Source organism: Neovison vison, chromosome 8, assembly GCF_020171115.1.
Source record: "Neovison vison isolate M4711 chromosome 8, ASM_NN_V1, whole genome shotgun sequence".
Lineage (NCBI taxonomy): Eukaryota > Metazoa > Chordata > Mammalia > Carnivora > Mustelidae > Neogale > Neogale vison.
Window position 1 is genome coordinate 121,029,706 of NC_058098.1, and position 21,019 is coordinate 121,050,724.

At 46.7% G+C, this 21,019-nt stretch overlaps 1 protein-coding gene across 1 annotated transcript in view; it reads left to right on the top strand.

The window, feature by feature from the left end:
• Window positions 1-21,019, top strand: part of ALK (ALK receptor tyrosine kinase) — a 680,627-nt gene that overhangs the window by 353,098 nt on the left and 306,510 nt on the right. Inside the window, exon 4 of the mRNA XM_044261833.1 lies at window positions 11,033-11,234. Within this exon, the coding sequence (XP_044117768.1) occupies window positions 11,033-11,234 (202 nt within the window). The remainder of the gene's footprint in view (window positions 1-11,032; window positions 11,235-21,019) is intronic.

Below are 21,019 nucleotides of genomic sequence, written 5' to 3' on the forward strand. Positions count from 1 at the left end.
GGGATGGGGGAATGATATCTCAAAATTCTCCAGCACAGAGTGTTGCCAGATAAAACACGGGATGTCCAGTTAAATGTGAGTTTTAGAGAAACAATAAATAATGTTTTCAGTCTCAGCATGACCCCATGCAATATTTGAGACATATTTATACTGAAAACATTATTCACTATTTATTAATGAAGTTCACATTTAACTGGGTGTCCTGTATCTTTATTTGCTAATTCTGGCAAACCTATGAGTATGGTTCTGCTTACGGTTCACTGGCCAGACTGTGTCACAAGGCCACTCCTATCTGTCAAGAAGACTGGTGAACACTAGTCATTTTTTAACTTCCAGTCTCAATAAAAGAGAAAGGCAAGAGAGGAGGAAGTTGGTCAGGGAGCTGAGTTGAGTGAGCCAACCTATGGCATCTGATGCAGGTCAGGTCTGCTCTGGCCTCCTTTGTAGATCATAGTTGGAAGTTTGGATTTTAATTCATGGTCAGTGGGAAGCTATTGGAGATTTTCAAACAAGGGAGTAACTAACTCTATTTAAGAAGATGGCTCTGGGGACACCTGGGTGGCTCAGTTGGCTAAGCAGCTGCCTTTGGCTCAGGTCATGATCCCAGCGTCCTGGGATCGAGTCCCACATTGGGCTCCTTGCTCCGCAGGGAGCCTGCCTCTCCCTCTGACTCTGCCTGCCACTCTGCCTGTGCTCTCTCTCTCTCTCTCTCTCTCTCTCTGATAAATAAATAAAATCTTTAAAAAAAAAAAAAAGAAGAAGATGGCTCTGGCTGTGTGTGCAGAATGGAAAGGGGGAGTGTAAGCAAGAAGTGAGAAGACCAGTTGAAAGAAACCCAGCTTGTTTTAGAACCTTTGAGAACTCTGCCTAACTACGTAGGCCCCTTGCAACACGTGAGTTCCCTCTTCTGAAAAACGAAGATTTGGGCGGGATGGTCTCTTGGTGCTTCACGCTGCATGCCCAGAGTGGCATGCAGGTGACACGGCCTCCTCTTGCTTTTGGGCTGCCTAGCTTGGTGATCAATGTTGGCCCACGTTTTGTACTCCTTCTTCAACAGAGGAGTGTCTGAGAGCCATAATACGTGGAACGTCAGAGCTTACGATCATGAAGCTAAGACCCTGTGAGATTCCCACAAAGAAATGGGTAAAAAATTGCTTTTTAAAATTTTAACTTCAAAAATAATCAATGAAATGCACAGAAAAATAATAAAATCTGCTACCTCTTAGCAAAAATTTTAAAAGTAACACGGACGATTTTTATACCCTGACATCTGGGACTTAAAGCAAAGGTTAAATAATCTGATTCCAGAGCTAAGAACCAATGTGGATAAGGGAAAACCTGATTTCATGCTTCTCTCCCTCCAAAGTGGGTTTTGTTACAACGAAGGCACTTTGGTCCCCTAACTCTCTCCCTTTCCTACCCCGCCAACAGCAGATAATTTTCTCTCTCCTTCCTTCTGCTTCTCATTGAATTAAATCAATTGTTAGTTTTCTTTTGGCTTCTCCTTTCTCCCTCTCATCAGATCAAGTGCTTTTCTATTTTCCTTGAGGATTACCAAAATGAGCTCTTAGGAAAAAAGAGGTTTCTCAGCACTTTAGCTTCTGTTCCTTCTATTTATTTGCTTTGCCTTTTATTATCTTTTTTGCTGACACCCCAGGACACGCACGCAGAATGTAGAGATTATTGGCTTTTCCCCTTTTTCCTAAACGAAACCTGTTGGTTAAAAACAAACAAAAAAAAGTGTGTCCCCAGAAAGATTTCTTCTTTTTAAGAGGGCCAGAGCTCTAATAAGGAATCTGTAAAAGCATGCACACACACTCACATACCCTTATATAGCTATCTGTAGACATGCACACACAAATCTACACATACTTACTATACACACACACAAGCATCAGTGAACTTGGACCTGAGAGGGAGTTTGCAGAACTCCACCAAACATGCAAGTTGTACTGTGACTTTAGGTTACAACTGAACTCATAGTGTTAAGATTAACAATACTGTCAAGGAAAATCAACTCCCCCTACCTTCCTTCCCTCCCTTAATGAGCACACTTTGTTCTTCTAATCATTTGATATCAAAAGCTGATAGCATTTCTCTTCAGAGAGCTTGGCAATGAAGGGACAGTAAAGCAACACGTTTAAGTCCTGGTGGCAGACCATCACAGCAGAGATGGTCAAAGTGCCCAGAGTTGGGTCCTACCATGGCCAGCTGCCCTTTCTGGAGTCCAACCATTCCCCTTCCCCCTACTGGATTGAGTTTCCTGCCCCGCAAGGTGAAAGGTGGCACTTGACGACCCTTAAGAGCTCTTGGTCTTTGAAGCTCTGAATTCCTAAGTTAACCCACTCTTAGGCCAAGCTCCCTAATGGGGATAATACCACCTATTCCTTCCTCTAAGTTTCAGAATTCTGGACTGAAACCTAAAGCCTGAGTTGAGGGTAGGGTAGCAGAATTTGAGTGTGAAAACTAAACAATAAGGAAACTCTTAATGTGGTACCAATGTGCTATGGCTGCTTTGTAAGATCACATGAACAAAGGAGACCTTCAAATATGCCCAGCAACGGGGACCACTGTAGCCCCCATGAGTGATTTCCAAAGGAGAACTCATGTGTCTGGGTCCCACCAGCCCACGCCTTGGTCTTTGACCTCTGTGCATAGTTAGATGATGGGCTTGAGACCATATGCTGGGCACAGTCCTCAGAGCTGTCAGGGTACAAAGAAAGGAAAGTAAGGCCTGGGGCATCAGGGTATCTCGCCAAAAACATCATCAAAGGTTTCTCTCCTAGACAAGTGGGGACTGGAGCTTCTGCTGGGAAGGGAGTCTGAGAACCTTGCTTCCAATTCCAGACCCACCACTGACTTGCCATGTGACCTTGGGCGAGTCCTTCACTTCTTTGCTTCTTGGTTTTCTCCCCAGTAGAGCCAGGGGTTAAGCTTTGTGACCACCACATTCATCTCTGGCTCTGACATTCTGAAAGGCCAGACTTGGAATGTAGTGCTTTTAAATCCCATCAGGTAGAGAGACCTACACGGTAACGCAGGAGCCTCTCAGAAGCAGGATTCTGCCCTGAGGAGCTCAGTTCTTGATGAGATGACAGTTTAAAGTCAGACAAACCAAGAAGATGTAAGATTTAAGAGATGCTAGTGATACAGATAGATCCTTCACCTTCTACACTACCTTTCTTTTTTCATTTTTACCCCTTTCTTTCTGCAGTCTCTAGCACAGAAATGCATTAGAGGCGAGTTTCTGAGCACATTTTGTGGTACATTATACACAACAGCAAAAGAGTTCTGTACCCAAAGGAATTTGGGTAATCTTAATTTTATGTTCTGCTCTTAAAGAGTCATGACTCTTTGACCTGCTAAGGTTCTAGGAAGCCCTGCAGTGAAAAAGCCCATTTCCTTTTGTTTGACCCAGTAACCTTCCAACTTAACTTGATCCCAGAACTTCCCCATGAGACCTGTCAGCCCTGCATGGGGCTGGTATTCTGTGACACGTACTCTGGGGGACAGCACAGCATTATCCCCTGACACCACAGCTAGTGTGGCATGTGTCCAGAATGAGGCCAGCATGGGTCACATTGTACTCCTTCTGTCCATATTCCAGCCCATTAAACTTCTGCTGCTCCTTAGGTCCCATCAATATGATTGGCATCATGATCAATCGAATGAATAATAGCTTATAATAATGATTTAATGGCTTAATTGCAATATGGACAATTAACCAATGGTGGCAGAGTTCTGTGTGGTTTGTTGAGATGGAAGTCTGTCCATCTATTCATCTGTTTACCAAAGTTCTCATTCAAAGAATATGATTAAGAGGCTTCTGCTTCAGGATGGTGGGTTGCACGCACGCTTGTCTCCTTCTCTCCTGAAATACCACTCAAGTGATGATCAAGGCTTCAATGGAGGGATAAATTCTGACTAGCAGGCAGAACCGGAGGAAACCCATGAGCGATTTTAAGAGCACACGGCTGGTGATGGAGAAGCAGAAGTTGCCATAGCTGAAAAGATGCAGAGAGGGTTTAGCGCAGAAGAGGGAACACATCTGCTGGGAGACACCACAGCTGAGCACTGATAAGGGATCCTCTGGAAGGATGGAACAGAGTAAGATTTGTCTGGAGTATGATTACCCCATGTGTCTCTATCCCCTTTCAACCTCAGTTTTCCAGACTGAAAGTAACAGGATACCCAACCACAGGGGAAAGGAAAAGGTGCTAAGACTGCTAGCAGCAGTGTTCGTGCCCAGAATGATGTGTCCATACTGCTGGCATTAGGGAGCAGGCACCAGCAACGTGGCAGAGCCCTGACACCTGCCATCAGGCCAGTTCTGACAGGTCAAGCACCATCTACATGCACTGAAGCCTGATCAGCAATCTTTGTCTCACCTGTTTGAATATAAGGTGCTGATCCAGGATCAACCAGCCTATGAATAGCCCAGCAGCATGGAAAGGAAACACCAGGGCACCTGGGTGGCTCAGTCAGTGAAGCATCTGACTCTTGGCGTGGCTCAGGTTGTGATCTCAGAGTCCTGGGATGGAGACCCAAGTCGAGCTCTGCATTCAGTGTGGAATCTGCTTGGGATTCTCTCTTCCTCTCCCTCTGCCCCTCCCCACACACGTGCTCTCTCTCTTTCTAAAGTAACTAAATAAATCTTTTTTAAAAAGAAGGAAAAAAAGGAAAAAGAAATACCAATATAAAAAAATTGTTCTCAGAGAAAACAAGAATAAATTAGGTAACTTGAAAAGTAAATTTGAAGTTAATTTAATTTGAAAGTTATTAATTTGAAAAATAAAATTTGAAAAGTAAAACTCTTCAGAAAAATTTAAGGTAGAGAAGAGTGGATAATGAAGGCATCAAAGAAATAATAAAACAAATTTACTAGAGATGAAAAAAGAGTATGTTTTCTGATTGAAAGAACCCACCAGATGTCAGGAGGAGTTTTTATAAAGATCTGTACCTAGAGACATTGTATTGAAATTTTAGCAACTCAGCGTTAAAAAAAGATCCTGAGGGGCACCTGGGTGGCTCAGTTGGTTAAGCATCTGCCTCTTGATGATAGCTCGGGTGTCGATCTCATGGTGGTGAGTTCAAGCCTCACATTAAAAAAAATAATAACAAAATCCTGAAGACCTCCAAGAAGAGAAAAGAGACAGATTGACTACAAAGAAATTAACAATAAAACTAGCCTCAGACTTCTCCTCAGTCACACAGATGCTAGACAACACTGAAGTAAGGTCTTCAAATTTCTGAAGCAGAATTTCTAATCTAGAGGCTATTGCCAGAAAAGCTGTCAACCAAGTGTGAAGACAAAATAGAAATATTTCAGATATTCAGAGATTCACAATGAGTTTCCCCTGAGGAAGTTTCCCGAGGACGGTGGCTGATGGAAGAATCCCAGTGAAAATAAATCCCAGAATAATGGCTCTGCAGGAAGCCCAGAAAACAGCTGGTCCAAATTAAAACAGGAAATCAGTGTCTTTGAGAAGAAGGGAGAGATTTTTCAAGGAATATATAAAGGTGTTAGTGATACGGTGTAAAAGGCATATGGAAAATAAATAGAAAAAGGAAAGAAAGAAGGCAGATATAAAATAAAAGAGAATAGCAACTAGAAATTTCTGGAAAGACAAACTGCTCAAGAAAGTCTGGGCTCAAACATGAGGCAAATTAAAACAGACAAAGAGAGAATATTCATTTGATTCTGATGCTAGAAACATTCTTCATGAAGTAGAATGTGTTGTTTGGACCTATGGAGAAGGTCGCAAATAGAACCCTTCTTCACTGTACTGGAGAAATATATGTACATCAGTGTAAAAGTTCTACTTACTGATCATCAAGGTTTAATATCAACCTGTAAACCAAACACAAGACTTAATCGCTCTTAGGCAATGTTGACAATGTGAGGAAAAGCCCAGCTGACACAGGAGGTGGACGTGGATAAGGACAGAAGGACTAACAGCCATCTTCTAGTGAGGAGAGCCAGCGGAATGGTGTATAAAGTAGATGAATAAAGTAATACAATTGCGATGGAAAATTAAAAAGGCAAGTAATAAAAAAGTAAAAGAGGATTTAAGAAATAAAGAATTAGAAGGGGGAGAGTACCATTTTTCTAACTGTCCCCTGGATGTAAGCCTAAAAGTTGTTGCATCCACAAGTAACAGGATGATCGCCATATTTAGAATCCTGAAGGAGGACACCAAAGAAATGAGAAATCCTTAAATTATGTTTCCGGAACTTGGAGAGAGGAGCAGGATTAAGGGATAGCTTTGAGAAAATTATGATTATGAACCATTCTGGACTGTTTGACTTCAGGCCACGTGCATATATTACGTTGACTCATTGAAGTCACTGAGTACCTTCCCTATAGCAGGCATTGTGTTCAATAACAGATATTTGGAGATGGTACCAGCCTTGTAGCAGAAGCGTCTACAGAAACAGATGACGGGAGTTTAGGAGTCCTTCCCAGAGAAGTGTTTGTGGAGATTGGAAGAGAGGAAGCAGGGCAGGAAATCAGAGTTCACAGAGAATTTGGCCAACCAATTGAAACTGTTGCTATAGAACTGCCAAAGAGGCAAAGCCATTGGGATTTGGGGGATGGGGGATTCACATGATTCCTTTAGACTGACCATATTCTAGGCAGGCAGATAGAATTACTGACAGTTTGGAGCTGGGAGGGTCCTTAGTGAGATCTATCCAACTCTTTCATTTTACAAACAAAGGAGGCTTGGTCGTGGCAGAGCTAGTCCTCCTGATTCAGTCCTTCTGACAGTGAGTTTAGGAATAGCTACAAGGAGCTTCCCATGAAGACACCCCTCAAAGCACAAAATCGACATCTCTCACAGACCCACAGAGGCTAGGCACCGCACTGGCCATGTCACGTGTGTTAATCTCTACAACAGCCACGTGACAGAGGCTAGACACATTACATTAGAGGAAACTAGTGTTTAAAGAGTTTAAATCATTTGTCTGAAGTTTAGAACTAGACAGACACAGAGCCTGGATGTGAATGAGTCTGTCTGACTCCAAGGTTCACGCCCCTTGATTTCTGGCCTGTAATTTGCACCCTGCTGACCGAGATAAGAGCTACATATCCCTATATTGGTGACTGAGGTAAAAAAAAATAATAACCATTTCATATTTAATCATGGAACATATCAACATGATCTGCTAGTGAGGAAAACAGGATCGCACCATCTAAGCAAGGCTCGCTCTTTGATCTGCTTCTCCACTCCCCCCATGGCCCACCTTGGGGGAGGGTCTGTGAGCTGCCAGGCCATCCTTCTTAATTAGAAGGGACCCCAGGAGCCTCTGAGTAGCCCCAAGCTATTCTGAGCGAAATAAACAGGAAACGGAAAAGAGGGAGGGGAGACAGAAATGCTCACTGACTTTAAAAGATTTATACTGACAATATCCCAAGGAGCTTATGAAATGTATTTTTTCCTTTTTTTTTTTTTTTTTTTTTGAGAGAGGAAAGCTGCTGATGAAGAGATAGCTCTCAACTAGAGTTTCATTGACAGTGAAAATACTTTAAGCTCAGGCTTTTATTGATAGCCCAGTTGCACAAAATAAAATTCATATAAACATCATCTCACATATTAGAACTGGAAAAATAATCCATCTTCCAGTCAACTTTGAAAGAGTCTCATTATTGAGCTACTGAATTAGAAGGACAGAATCCACATGTGCTCCCAAACCCAGGAGGGAGAAACAGTGGTGCAGGGGGAGCCCCAAACTTAGTGCCTGATTCAGCTTGATTTTTCTCCCGCTGGGAACTTGGGATTCCCTTGGGGGATGTGTCTGCACACATGCACGTAATCCTTCTAAGAAGAAGGAAAACACTGCCTTTCTCTTCCCCACATTCCTTCCCTCCACAGCTCCCAAACTGGAATTCAGTATGACTTTTCATCCACTTGAAAACATCAGAGTAGGGTCTCAGACCAGGGTCTGGTAGTTACTCCCTTCTGTGTGACAGGCTGGCTCCATCCTAACCCCAGACTGTACCCCAAAGTCTCTGGAGCAAGACTCTGCCCCAAGAGATGCTTCCGGGATTCTCAGCTGCTCTGGACAGACACACTCATATAAGTGTTGGAAACCCCTGTCGATCCCAGAGTCCGTCCCCCACATGGCACTTCTGCTTTAAAAAGTAACACTCTAAACACGCCCCACTGGCATTTAACTACACGCTTTCCTCGTGTGACTGGTGCGATAGGACAAGGTCGGGTCAGTAGGCTCCTTTCCACCACCATCCCAGATTCATCTTCCTAAAGCACTGCTCTGACGACCTCACTCTCCTCCTCAAAAAGCTCTTCCAAAAAAAAGTTGAATACCTTCAGCCAGGAATTAGAAGTCCCATAGGGTCTGCTCCCAACCCCACTGCCCTCCCCTTCCTTATACCCCAGCCTCGTGTTCAGCTGTCCCGCTGTGACCCAGCGTGCCTACGCACTTCCTACATTTATGCCTTTTCTCCTCTTCTCTCAGCTTCCACATGGCCAGTTCTGCCAATATCTTTGTCTTTCTCTCCCTTTAAGAGCTAGCTCAGAGGTCATCTGCTTTATGAGTCTTCCTACATGAACCTAATGTCTTCTTCCCACAGCCTCTGAAAGTGCTTCCCCTGTATGTGTCTTACGACTTTATAACCTCTCCTGTTGATGGCTGTTCTTCCCGGGCCCTCGTCCCCCTATGGACCCAGAGTTCCAGAACTGTGTCTGGTTTATGTCTGTGTCCCCAGGACAGAGCCAGTGCTTGGATGTTAGCTCAACATTGGCATCCAGTAAATGAAATTTGAGGGCAAGAAAGAGCGAGCAAAAGAGCCAGTGAAAAATGGATTCGGTCCAGCATCCAGCTGTCTGCCTTTCTCTTTTTCCTCCTCTGAGTGTCTAAGCCATAAAGCTTGGCCATAACGCACCCTCCTCGTATTTTAGGATAAGGGATATGGTAGGATAATGAGAAAGATACAAGGAAAAGAGCTCTGGTTAGAAATCCCAATACCTGGACTCTGGTCTGGAGTTTCATATCAAGATGTTGGACACTTCATTTCCCCACTCTGACCTGCAGTCTGCTTCTCTAGGTAGGTGAGGGCTTCCTATTAGATGATCTTTAAGTCCTTTCTAATTCTGAGTTTTTATTCTATTTTTATTTATTTGTTTATGTATTTATTTTTATTCTATATTTATTTATTATTTCTTCTACCTCTGTGATGAGAATATCTCTCCCATTGTAAAACAGGGTCATAATGTAGAATATTTATTGAGGTTTGTAGAGCACTTTTCACTGGCCCATCTGCCATGTCTGAAACTTTCCAGCAATCAGAGGTTTCAGTCTCCAGTGCTAACCCCAGCACCCCAGTCCCACTTAGATACAGTCTTGTGCTGACCTCATCCTGATGTTATCTGGAAGTCACAATTCTCTACTTCCGGAATTTTGCAAATCTCCAATTCCTGAAATAATACCTTCTCCTTGAAGAATGGGTCCAGTAGGGATTCCTTCTTTTCATCTGCATCATTCTCTGCCCCTGACTGCTAGCTCATTTCCCAATTGTGTTGTCTGTAGAAAGAGACCAGTTTAAAGGGCTCTGGAGTGATTTCAGTAGGCTGCTGAGCACTCATTAGCTCATTCCCAGCCGAGGAGTCGGGGATCTTGGAATAGGCTTCCACTGCAAAAGAAGCAGCATCAAATGGCTCAAAACTTCAAGGCGGAGATATGGCAAATAAAATTAATGCATCAGAAGGAATGCCTGAAACAATAAAATGGTGCTGTGCTTTTATGCTGACAGTAAGCCCCATGGATGCAGGTTTCTTATAGATCACTTGGCCTGTGCTACTGGAATTAGGCTTGACTTGCCCCAGAGGGAAACTCTGCTACAGGCATGGCACCAGGGGGATTTGTAGGGCTTTCTTTATGGAGACCAGTTACAGATTCACATGACTCATAGATTCAAGAGCTGAAATGGATCTTAAGAGTTGATTGAGTTCAACCAACCCTTTTCACCCTGTTTTATAAGCAAGGAAACTGAAATCCAAGAAAGTTAATGCTTCACACAAGATCACCCATCCAGTAACCAAAGGAGCAGGAGCCATGAATGTGTGACCCAAATGCTGCCTCTCCAAGCCACCCACCTCTCAAGGGAAACATTTAACTTGTCAGCACTATTTGCGATTATAGAGCCAACCCATACATTCCTGAGAAACTCTGACTTGACCATAAATTGAAGGCCAAGTTGGCTTGAAGGCAATATGGAGAGCTCAGGTCAGCTTTTATTTGAAACTGGCCTGTCGGGTGGCCTGAGATGCCCCAGAGTGTGCCCTGGTTCATGGGGTGTGGAAACACCTTACATGGATATTGGCAAGATGGCACTGATGTCTTTGCTCCACTCTTGGTGCATTTATGGAGTCAATGACTGTTGAGGCCATCCGTCTAGACCAGGATATAAGTCCAGCAGAATGTCTTAGCACCTAGGTTAGGTTTCTGATGCTGGTTACTCTTTGGGGATATGGGTAATCCCCCATATTTTTCTCCAGTTTCCTGTGACACCTCATTAGTTGTGCCCATTATAGTCTGGCAAAGAATCTGTAGCTATCATCTCTACTTTGACGTAGAAGACAGTGGAAGTCAAATAATTGATTATTTAATAGGGTCTGTCCTCTCTACACACAACTGGGTAAAGCACTCTCTATGCTTATATCGCATGATCCTTATAACCACCTTTTGGAATAGGTGTTTTCACTCCCATCTTGCAGATGAAGACTTGAGAGGCAAGGACATAGTACTAGCAAGTTGGGGAGCTAAAGTCAGAACCTTAGTCTGCCTAACTATAAAGCCCAAGTCCTGAATTACCATTCTCTTGCCTCAGGCTTTGCTTTTCACAGAGATAATCTTAGAACAGGGAAGGAGGACTGGTGTATGTGAAGAAGGTGAGAAAGTCCTCTGGCATTACTGGCTTGGGTGCCAATGGTCTCTATATCCAGCCACAGAGATGCTGCTGGTCCTCCTCTCTGGACACACCTGCAAAGTCACCTTCTCTGTCTCTTGCCAGGCTCCTTCCTCCTCCTCAACACCTCCGCAAACTCCAAGCACACCATCCTGAGCCCATGGATGAGGAGCAGCAGCGAGCACTGCAGGCTGGCTGTCTCCGTGCACAGGCATCTACAGCCTTCTGGGAGGTACGTCGCCCAGCTGCTGCCACACAACGAGCCTGGAAGAGAGATCCTCCTGGTCCCCACTCCAGGAAAGCATGGGTAAGTCCTTCCCCATGTCCAAAAGTGATTCTGTAAAAGGCCATTTGGCTTTGGGTTGCAAATTTCCAGAGTCTGTGACATCTACTTAAAACTCACCATTGTCCTTTAATGGGTAGGATCCAGATTGGGCCATTACTGCTAATATTCCCAAGGTAGTATCTAGGGCACTGATCTGTGGGGCCCTCTGACCGCCCAGGCTCGTGGTCCTACCAGAGGCCAGAAGACCAGCTGGCAGAGTGGGCATTTAATGAGCGGGTGTTAAAGATCTTTATTTCCCAAAGTACAGATGGAGCCAAGAAGAAAACAGCCAAGGGGAGTGTTAAAAGGCCAAAATGAAAGTAATTTAATATGCTGGAAACTGGGTTTTACCAGCAGGACTTTGGCAGGAAGGGAAAGAGCAAACTATTGGAGGCACCCAAGCAGTGCGACAGGAGTGTGGGACCTCAGAGCAGAACTGGTCAGGGACATCACAGCAGTATCAGTTTCGTGGAGATTGGGACAAGCTTTGTTCCAGAACCTCTAAGGCTTACAGGGTCTTGAAGTCACACCAGATGCCCAAGCCAGTGAGCTCAAGCTTCCAGGAGATACTCGATTGCTTACTCAGCAATCCTCTGACCCTCTAGAAGTAGTGACTTTGGAAAGCAAACTTGAACCAGGGTGTCTGTGTGCATACCTATTTTCCTTATTCCATAAGAATAAATAACATCATAAGACCCCAGATTTGAGGGGCCCACAATCTGAACACTTCAGATAATCAACAAGGTTAGAGATCTTTCTTTGTGACATGTTTGCAGAAGAAAGACCTCAAATTTCTAAGCTTAGACTAACTTCTCTCTAAGAAGAAACCCTTCAGAAAAGTCCCATCCAAACAGTGGTGTTACCCATTCTTCACCTCCATAGCTTGCTGGATCAGGAGGAGAGATTGCCTGGTTACTGACTTTCCAACAAGGCTCTATGGCCTCCTTACCAAGTTCTTGAAAGTCTCTGCCCTGCTCTCCTACTACTGACCCACTGTCTTTAGTTGTGCTTCAAAGAATTGCAAGCTGCTATCGTCCCAGCAGGACTGAAGCCTTGGCTTCAAGAAGGGTGCTGTATCCATACCTAAACCCGCCATCTTCTTGTCTCTGAAATGCCTCACTGGGCTCTGTGGGAGGGTCCCAGCCCCAAGTGCCTCTTGCTCGGTTCACCAGAAGTATGGAATATTGGGTGTCTGGGCTGCCCACTGTTTTGGATGAGCTGTCTCCTGGGCTAAACTTCCCTTCAGTATGGCCTTCCTTTCTTGTGAAAAGCCCAAATGGGAAGGCCTCCCGCCTGTGTGCAAGGGGAGTGCCGGCCTCAGCCGAGGTGTTATCCTACAGGCATTGGCCCCGCCTCATGAGCTCTTTATTCTGACTTCTGCAGTCAGCACTCTTGGGCCACCGAATTCAGCAGAGACCCAATAGTGCTGCTCAGGGCTGCCGAGGTTCACGTTGTTCATCTGTTCAAGTGTGCGGTTGGGGACTGGGACCCGTTGATGTCACAGGTTGAAGTGAAGTACAGAGTCTCCCCGAACTGCAGGCTGAGCATGTGCATGGGTGTGATGGAAGGGTGCCAGAGAGATTTCAGTGCTTCCTGACTAGCAGAGCCTGGTCCCCTCAATAGCGTGGGCAGGAGACCAGAGCTCCTCTGTACCATTAGCCTTGGGGGCTTGCAAAGACGTTTCCCATCTTTATCTTTCCATGCTTGCAACTACTCCATGAGTTACCATTTAACAGATGAGAAAACTGAGGCAGGGAGTGGAAATAGGAAGTGATATGGCCCAAAGTAGATTCCAGAATTTTCTCCCCTTTCCTCATTCCTGCACTTTCCAGGAAACACATAGCCTCTCAGCAGGAATTCAGGGCAAAAGAGTGGGGTCAGAAAAAAGGACATGGGCATTGATGGAATCTTGCAAAAAGAGGTGATCTAGTTTCTTTGGTGCATCCAGACAGATGAGCACAGAGGGCATGTGCCCTCACAGAGAGTGAGAATAAGGAGAGGAAGGCAGCACTGTGTGGGCAGGCTGTGAGGCCGCCATTGCTATTAGTCTCCAGGTCCGCCCTCCTGGCCATTGTGTCACATTCCCAAGGTGACTCTCCCATCGCCTGAGTTGGCCTGTTCCCTCAAGAGTGGGAGTTGAGGCAGGAGAGGGGAAGCAGGTGTGCTGGGGCAAGCCCGCTGACTTGATGGCTCTGCCTGGGGTTGCCCTCCTTCTACAGGGGCTTCGCCTTGGGCTGGGGCTTCATGCAACCCCGGGCAGAGATGCTCTCGCCCCGCCCTGGCAGAGCCATCTTGGAGCTTGAGGATGAGCAGGAATGATTCCAAACTGAAACGAAAGCTGCTGGGGCCAACCTCTCCACCTCAAGCAGAATCGATGCAGTGAGGGTAGAAGGCGGCAGCTGAAGGGGCAGGCCAGGACGCTCCGCTGCCCCAGGCATCTCGGCAAGCCGCAGGGCACGGGCACCCGTCCAGTACCTCACAGGGCCCCCAGCATTTGCGTTGAGCTGGATTGGGGTTGCTCAGCCTCTGCACTGTTGACATCCGGGACCAGAGAATTCCTTTAGGGGGCGCTGTCCTGAGCCTGGCTCCCAGCTTCCCAGGCCTCTACCTACTTGATGCCAGGAGTACCTTCCCTGGTTACGGCAACAAAAGTGTCTCCAGACATTGCCACATGTCCCCTGTGGAGCAAAATTTCCCCCACTGAGAACCACAGAACTAGCTAGAACATTTTGGAGCTGGGAGGAACACCGAAATGCACCTGGTTCAACCTTGTCAATACACAGGGGTGGGGACTGAAGCCGGGTTGGGGAGGGGACTTGCTCCATGTCATAGGATGCGTGTCAGTGTTGGTCAACAGGTGTTTTGAGCCCTATACTTACGTCTGTGTGCCAACCTGGGTTGCCAAGATGTATAAGGCCCAGTGTCTATGCTCGAATGACAGTAACTACTACTGACACTTATAAACGTTTTCTAGATGCGCTGACTGGTCAATGCTGTGCCCTTTGTGTGCATTTTCTTATTTAACACTCGATAACACAGTGACGCAGGTACCGTTACTATCTTCCATTTCACAGATGAGGAAATGCAATGGGGTCAGATAACCTTCTCTGAGGTCATCAGCTAGACAGGGTACAGGGGAGGTGTCTAAACCCAGCTGGCCTGGCTTCAGACTATTTTTACCCATTGCTAGAAGAGCTCACTTAGACCGTGGTAGTGAGGAAGAAAAGCTAGTATGCTAGCAATTGATGCCCTGATTTGGGTCCCAGGGTCCCATTCAGCAGTCAGTTAGGGAATCATGATTCACTGGGTACTTCCTATATGTTGGGGACTGCACCAATGCCAGAGATACAGAGGGCCAGCCTTTGATGGTCCCTAGGAGGATGTTCGTGAATGAGCTCTGTGACTTCAGGTAAATCCTACTCCCTACCAAGCCTCAGTTTCCCCATCTGTGAAATGGGGATGAAGATGGCAGCTTTGTTCCTGTGGTGCTGTGGGGTCAATGTAATAAAGGGTTTTCCACACGAAGCAGGATGCATACGTGAGAGGCCATTATTTAATACCCTAGTCTGCTCTGTTCTGCTTAGAACTGGGCCTCAGAAAGGACGGAGACTCATCTGCTCTTGGATAATGGGGTCAGGGCCCATCTCAAGAATCCTTTGGTTTTGAGATCTGGAGAAGCCTTTGCCTCCCTGAAGCTCACTCCCTTTAAGGTCAGAGATAACCCAGCAACACAGTGCTTCACATGGAGAGGGGAACACGGTTAAATCCTGGTGGTGATGACAGTGAGGATAAAAACAGACGGATCATGGTTGCTTGGGGATTCCCGTTTGCAAAACAACATTCAGCGATCGTAGTAACACGGGAGGAGGCTGTCCTACACAGCTGGCCGTGGAAAGCTTGACTCATAGGAGTGGGCTGAGGCAGGACATGCCTGAGGCCACTGAGTTCCCCAGAAACCGAGTCGTGAGCGCGAGATGCCGCGCTGGGGGAGCAGCAGCCTGCCCGGAGATGCTGGAGGCAGGGGAAGGCAGTCGGGGAGGCCCAGCAGCTGCTCCCTTCCTTGTCGCCTAGAAAACAGCCACATGCACGAGGTCTCCTGAATCACGGGGCACGAGCAACCGCGTCTGCCAAGGCAGCCTGGCTTTGGCCGGGGTCCCCCAGGGGACACACCGTGATGAGTGCCCGGTCTGCTCATCTGCTTTCATTTCTCCTGCCAGAATGGCCACAGGAGCAAGGAAGCAGAGAAAAACTCTGTCCAACAGCCCGGCCTTGCTGACCCCAGAATCCAGCAGGCCTGGGATATCTTAACTAGAAGTCGGAGGTCACGAAGTCCCCGTGCACTGGATGAATATGATGATTCCTCTTTAAGGGTGAGCTGTGAGATGGCGTGAGGACAATGGTCTGCACTGTGCCGGCTGTAGCAGTACGTACTCGGCACACGCGAGATGCTTCACTAGATGGTTTTCAGCGCCTCGATCCGTGGATCAGCCACCTCCCGTCAATAGGTGTTGGGAATACGCAGCTGAGCATGGCACGGCCATGACTTTCAGGAGCATCTGGTCCAGTAAGGAAGACTCAGCACGGGCTTGGGAGACAGCTTTAAATGGGGTCCCAGAAAGAGTCGGAAGCTGAGCTGAGCTCTGCGTTGCCCTGCCTTTCTGCAGAGAAAGATTTCAAAGAAGGAGCAAGCAGCAGCCGTTGGCGGCGGGAAGTCAGTGCCCTCCTAGGCTCAGGACCACAAACTGAGGGGCTGGGGTGTTGGGGTCTGTAGGAGTGCCTTCACCCCTCCTTCCCAGACACCCACAAGTCTTATTTCCTCTCCAAGCACACGGCTTTCTCCAGCATCCCCTGGTGTCTGGGGACTTGATTATGTGTGACCAGAACTACAGTGTGTGGAGGGAAGAATTGGGCCCTGAGGGGATAGAAGTTGCCAATCATTTGAATTACTAATACTTGAAAAGATGTTTTAAACCTAAAGGATTTGGTGAGACTTGAGCTTGAGCCAAGAAAAGCTGTCAGGGCCATTACATAGCACAAACAAAGGTTTTTTCCAGAAGGGGGCAGAGAAACAAGGTTCCCCTCAGCACAGAGCTTCGCCATTCTGCAGGGTCTTTTTAACCGCTACCCTCAGAGGAGGCGTAAGTTCTTTCTCTGTCAGTGTCCTGATGGGGGAGGAAGCCAAGGTCCAGAAGCATGACGTGATGTGATGGACAAAAGGCCACACCAGGACCCACACCCATGTCTGCCCTCCAGAGCCCGCCCTTCTGTACTCCCATCTGTCTATCTTCTGGCTGAGCAGCTGCATCAAGACATCCTTAAACTCATTGCCCTTGGTTTAAAATCTGCAGCCCCCCTCCCCGGGTGAAGAAAAACCCATGTCCATGCTGGGTACCCACAAGGCTGCCACATTTATTTAAACCCATCAATCTGACCAAAGATCCTAGCTTTCACAACGAGAACCATCCTGATGGGAGACCTGCCCAAGTAATTTAATCCAAAGCAGTATTTACTTGTGGGTTCCGAGGCGCCGTGTCAGTCCCAGCAACCCTACCCGTTTGCAGCTCCTCCTGGCCTCAGATTCTCACATCCAAACCAGAGATTCCCCCTGTAGTCTGTCCCCTTCCACATCCTGCCATGGCAGCCTCCTCACCTCAGGGGACCACTGAGGGCTGAGGTGGCAGGAAATTATTTTCCGCACACCAGGGTCCCCAGTCTGGCTCACAGGACAGTTACCCCTCTGACACAGAGACCTTCTGCTGCCCACATACAGAACCGCAAATTGTCCTGTAAAAAGACCGGCTGGTCTCAGCATGCTGAGCGGGGTTTCGGCTCCGGGCAGGGCCATGTGGAAAGATGCCACGAGGCATTTGCTTCTGAAAAGGTGCCCAACTGCTGAGCTGTTGGCCCATGGCATTGGGCAGGTCTGGCCAGCACGGGGCAAGCAGGGGCCCATGGCATTCAGCATGCTTCAGCCAAAGTTCTCCATCCAGCCTATGTGATAAATGGGATCGGGAATAAAAAAGGTGATCATTTATTGAAATTGATGCCCTCGAGTGGCAGTGTCACAATGATTTAATTTCAGGCCCAGCATTTTCTCCCTTTCAAAGTCATTCAGATTGTCGGTTTTTCTCTTTTTCCCCTTGGTCTGAATAACACACTAATAAATATACAATAAGGGCTTTAATGTCTGGGTGATTTACACTAAAAAGAGAGAGCCATTCAGAGGCTTTAAAGATAATTTTTAAAAGCCTTAAAACTCACACCCAGGCTTGTCAGGGGCCTACTTCCAGGGCACCTGCCCCCGGGAATAGTCATACAGGTTGGTGTTCTCTGAGCACAGTGCTGTCAGGGTGTTAATGTGTGCATGGAGGTCACTCCCTCCCGCTATGTGAGTTTAGGCAAGTTTGTGAATCTCTAGGAGCCTCAGCTTTCCTATCTGTAAAATGGTAATGATGGGTGCACCTCACAAGGTTGTCGTGAGGATTAAGCTAGGTGACAGGCAGAGCGGGTGCTGGTAGTGCTTTATCCCCACCCCCTAGGCTGCCCCTCAAAGAGGTCCAAGGCTGGCCTTCCTCCAGGCTGCTCTGGGCTATGTGGAGGTGGGCACAAGAATAACCAAGGTTAGCAATTTCTGTTCTCAAAGTGACTGCTTGTGTTCCTCTACAGCCCCAAAATACCAGTCCCACTGGCTATGCCTGGAGGCACCATATTTATCATCCCTGTGAGTAGTACTATTGAAGCAATGACTAAAATGCTAGTCCTCTCTAGAACACCTGGACTTGGAGCCATTAGTATGATAGGTCTCAAGCCTTGGGGTAAATATCAGAACTGCACCTTCTACAGAATCTATACGGCTTAGTCCCATGCACAGTGATTCTGATTTTATTTGTCTTGAGAAGAGGCACGAGCATCAATATTTCTAGAAAGGGGCACAAGGGATTCTGGCATACATCAGCACTTAAGAGTCATGGCTAACACTTCAGCTTCAGTTGGTTGATCACATATGCTAGTAACTTTCTACGATCATTCCCTACACACTGAAGACAGAAGTTAAAAAGAGAGCTTGGAGAAGCATGTTGCACTTGTATGGCAATAGGGTAGAAAGTCCTATTTCCTTCTCTGGCCTGGTCCTGCCTGTGTGGCCCCCATGTGGAGCAACTGGGTGAACTCAAGGCCTTGTATGGGACTGGTCTCCACCAGTGGGTCTATGAAAGAAATATCTGTGATTCTCTCTCCAGAATTACTGTGGCTTTCAAGGCCATAGGAGACTAAGAAGAATATAGAATGGACTAGAGAGAGCTGGATTTTTCAGAGTCAGATAGAGTCTCCATCCATTCATCTGTCCGTCTATCCATATCCACCCATCCATCTACTATCCACATCCATCCATCCACTGTCTACATCCAACCATCCATCTGTCCATCTATCCATCAACTATCCACATCATCCATCCATCCACCATCTACATCCATCCATCCATCATCTACATCCAGCCATCCATCCATCCATCCATCTATCCATCCACTATCCAAATCATCCATCCATCCATCCACCCACCCACCCACCGTCGGTCCATCTCTGTTCTTCAAAATGTCATGTGTTGGCTCTCATCTAGGTCCCAGGTTAACAGAAGAGCTGTGACACTCCTTTTTGTTCTCAGGAGGTAGATACTATGCTTTTAATACTCATAGCAAATCTCTGTACAATGCATGTTCAGGTTACCAGGTGCATCAGCCACCATCAATCCATCAATTCATTTCATCTTCACTCTGATCTATGTCGTATATATTACTATCCTCATTTTATAGATGAGTAAACAGAATCTCAGAGAAGTTCAATGATTTTCCCTTAGTCTTAGGTAACACACAGGGAAGCACATGTCTTTGGGGCCTTTTCTTTTTTTGTGGGGTGAAGTTCCTGTTGTTTGCACAAGGAGGCCTTATAGTTGAACCCTGGTGTCATATTTAGCTCTGAGGAGATGGACACCTGTTCTCATCCAGTCAGGAAAAGCTCTTCTCCAGAAGACTCAACTGATACTTGGTCATCTGATTCTGAGCCACAAGCCCTGGAGGCAGAAACTCAGGCTTACATATCTTCTTAATCCTCACAATGCCTGACCCAGCGCCTAGCACATAGTAAGTGTTCTTTGGACACCAGATCAATTTATGGTAGTCTATGATGCAACTCTTCTTAAACCTGAGCTCGGAGTCTAAAACATAAAGCCCAATATGGGATCACAGAAGGGTCACCAATGAAAAGATGAATAGTATTTTCTACCCACCCCTAGCCCACATCCAGGGAGACATGTCTAATCCTCCCTGGGGCTCAGGAAGCAGCTGTCAGAGTGCACCTCAACTGTGAAGGTTGCCACTAAGTACAAAGGACAATTCCTTTCCTGGCAGGTACAACTTTTACTCACGATTGCTTTCATTGATGGGCGTCAAGAAAAATAAATGAAAAGACCATCGGCTTCTGCCAGTTTTGACCTTAGAGATTTGACAGCCCAAGGCTTGTAGTAGGGCTCTTTTGAGCTGGTTGCTTTCCTTTTCCCACTCTGCCCTGGATATTTGATGGACTGAACACTGGGAAGATTAGAGAATTGTGAATACCTGTAACCCCTTGGCTTGTCAGAATGGCATCTTGGAAAATCCCATAATGATAAATATCTGTTATATACAAAAAGAAGTCAAAAGGCATAAAAACAATCACTTCTCATCTAAGAAATGTTTATTGAGCCTCACCTTTTCCCAGTGGGGAGGGAGATACTGAAAATTGGTGGAGGAATTTAGGCGATGGACCTCTAGTGTCAAGGAATTCACTCATCCATTCCTCATGCGTTCCATCAACAAATGTTTATGAGTTTTACTCTCTCCCAAACACTGGCTGGACTCTGACAGCTTGTCCTGCCTTCAAGGGGCTCACAGTGAGGTTTGGTGGTGGATAACAAGGGACAGCTGTGATGCTCTGAGGACAGAACTGTAATGGGTTTGCACACAGGGTGTGTACAAAGGGGTGTGGAGGAATGTATGCCAGATGGCTTGTAGGCAAGCTGGTGCAGAGAAGACAACTTGAGCTGGCTTTCAAGGGAAGAGGGGTGTAGTCAGGCAGAAAATGAGATGAAGGCCTCCATGCATGGAGGGACCGTGTGCGAGGGCCTGGCAGCTGGAAAAGTAGGTGGTGCTGAGGCTACCTCATCCTGAACCCCCTGCCCCCATCTGGTCTCTCCGGGCACTCACACTTTATCCGTACATACGCACGTGCCACCAGCATATGTAGCCATAGTACCCGTCCCCACCGAGGCAGTCTCCAAACACAAGTCTCATCCCTGTCCCCCCTCCCCCACCTCCAGCAAAGATCCTGCTACAAGTGCTCCAAGGATCTCGCCCTGACTCTGGGCTCTTCTCTGACTTTCTTTCCCTCTGCAGTAGCATCTTCCTCCTGAAAGAGGATTCCACTTTCCTATAGACAATCCATGTGAGCAGCTGATTTCTAACACAGCACATTTCCATCCTCACAGTACTGAAGAGGAAGAGGAATGTCTGGGTGCATTCGGGCTGCTCTAACACAGTACCCCTGCCTGGTGGACTCACAAACTACAGAAATCTATTTGTCACGGTTCTTCAGGCTGGAAGTCCCAGACAGGGTACTGACTCAGCCATGTGCTGGGAGGACCCTCTTCCGGATTCCTAGCTGGCACTTTGTCACTGTGACATGGTGAGAGGGGCAGGGAGCTCTCTGGAGCCCTTTTTATAATACCGCTAATCCCA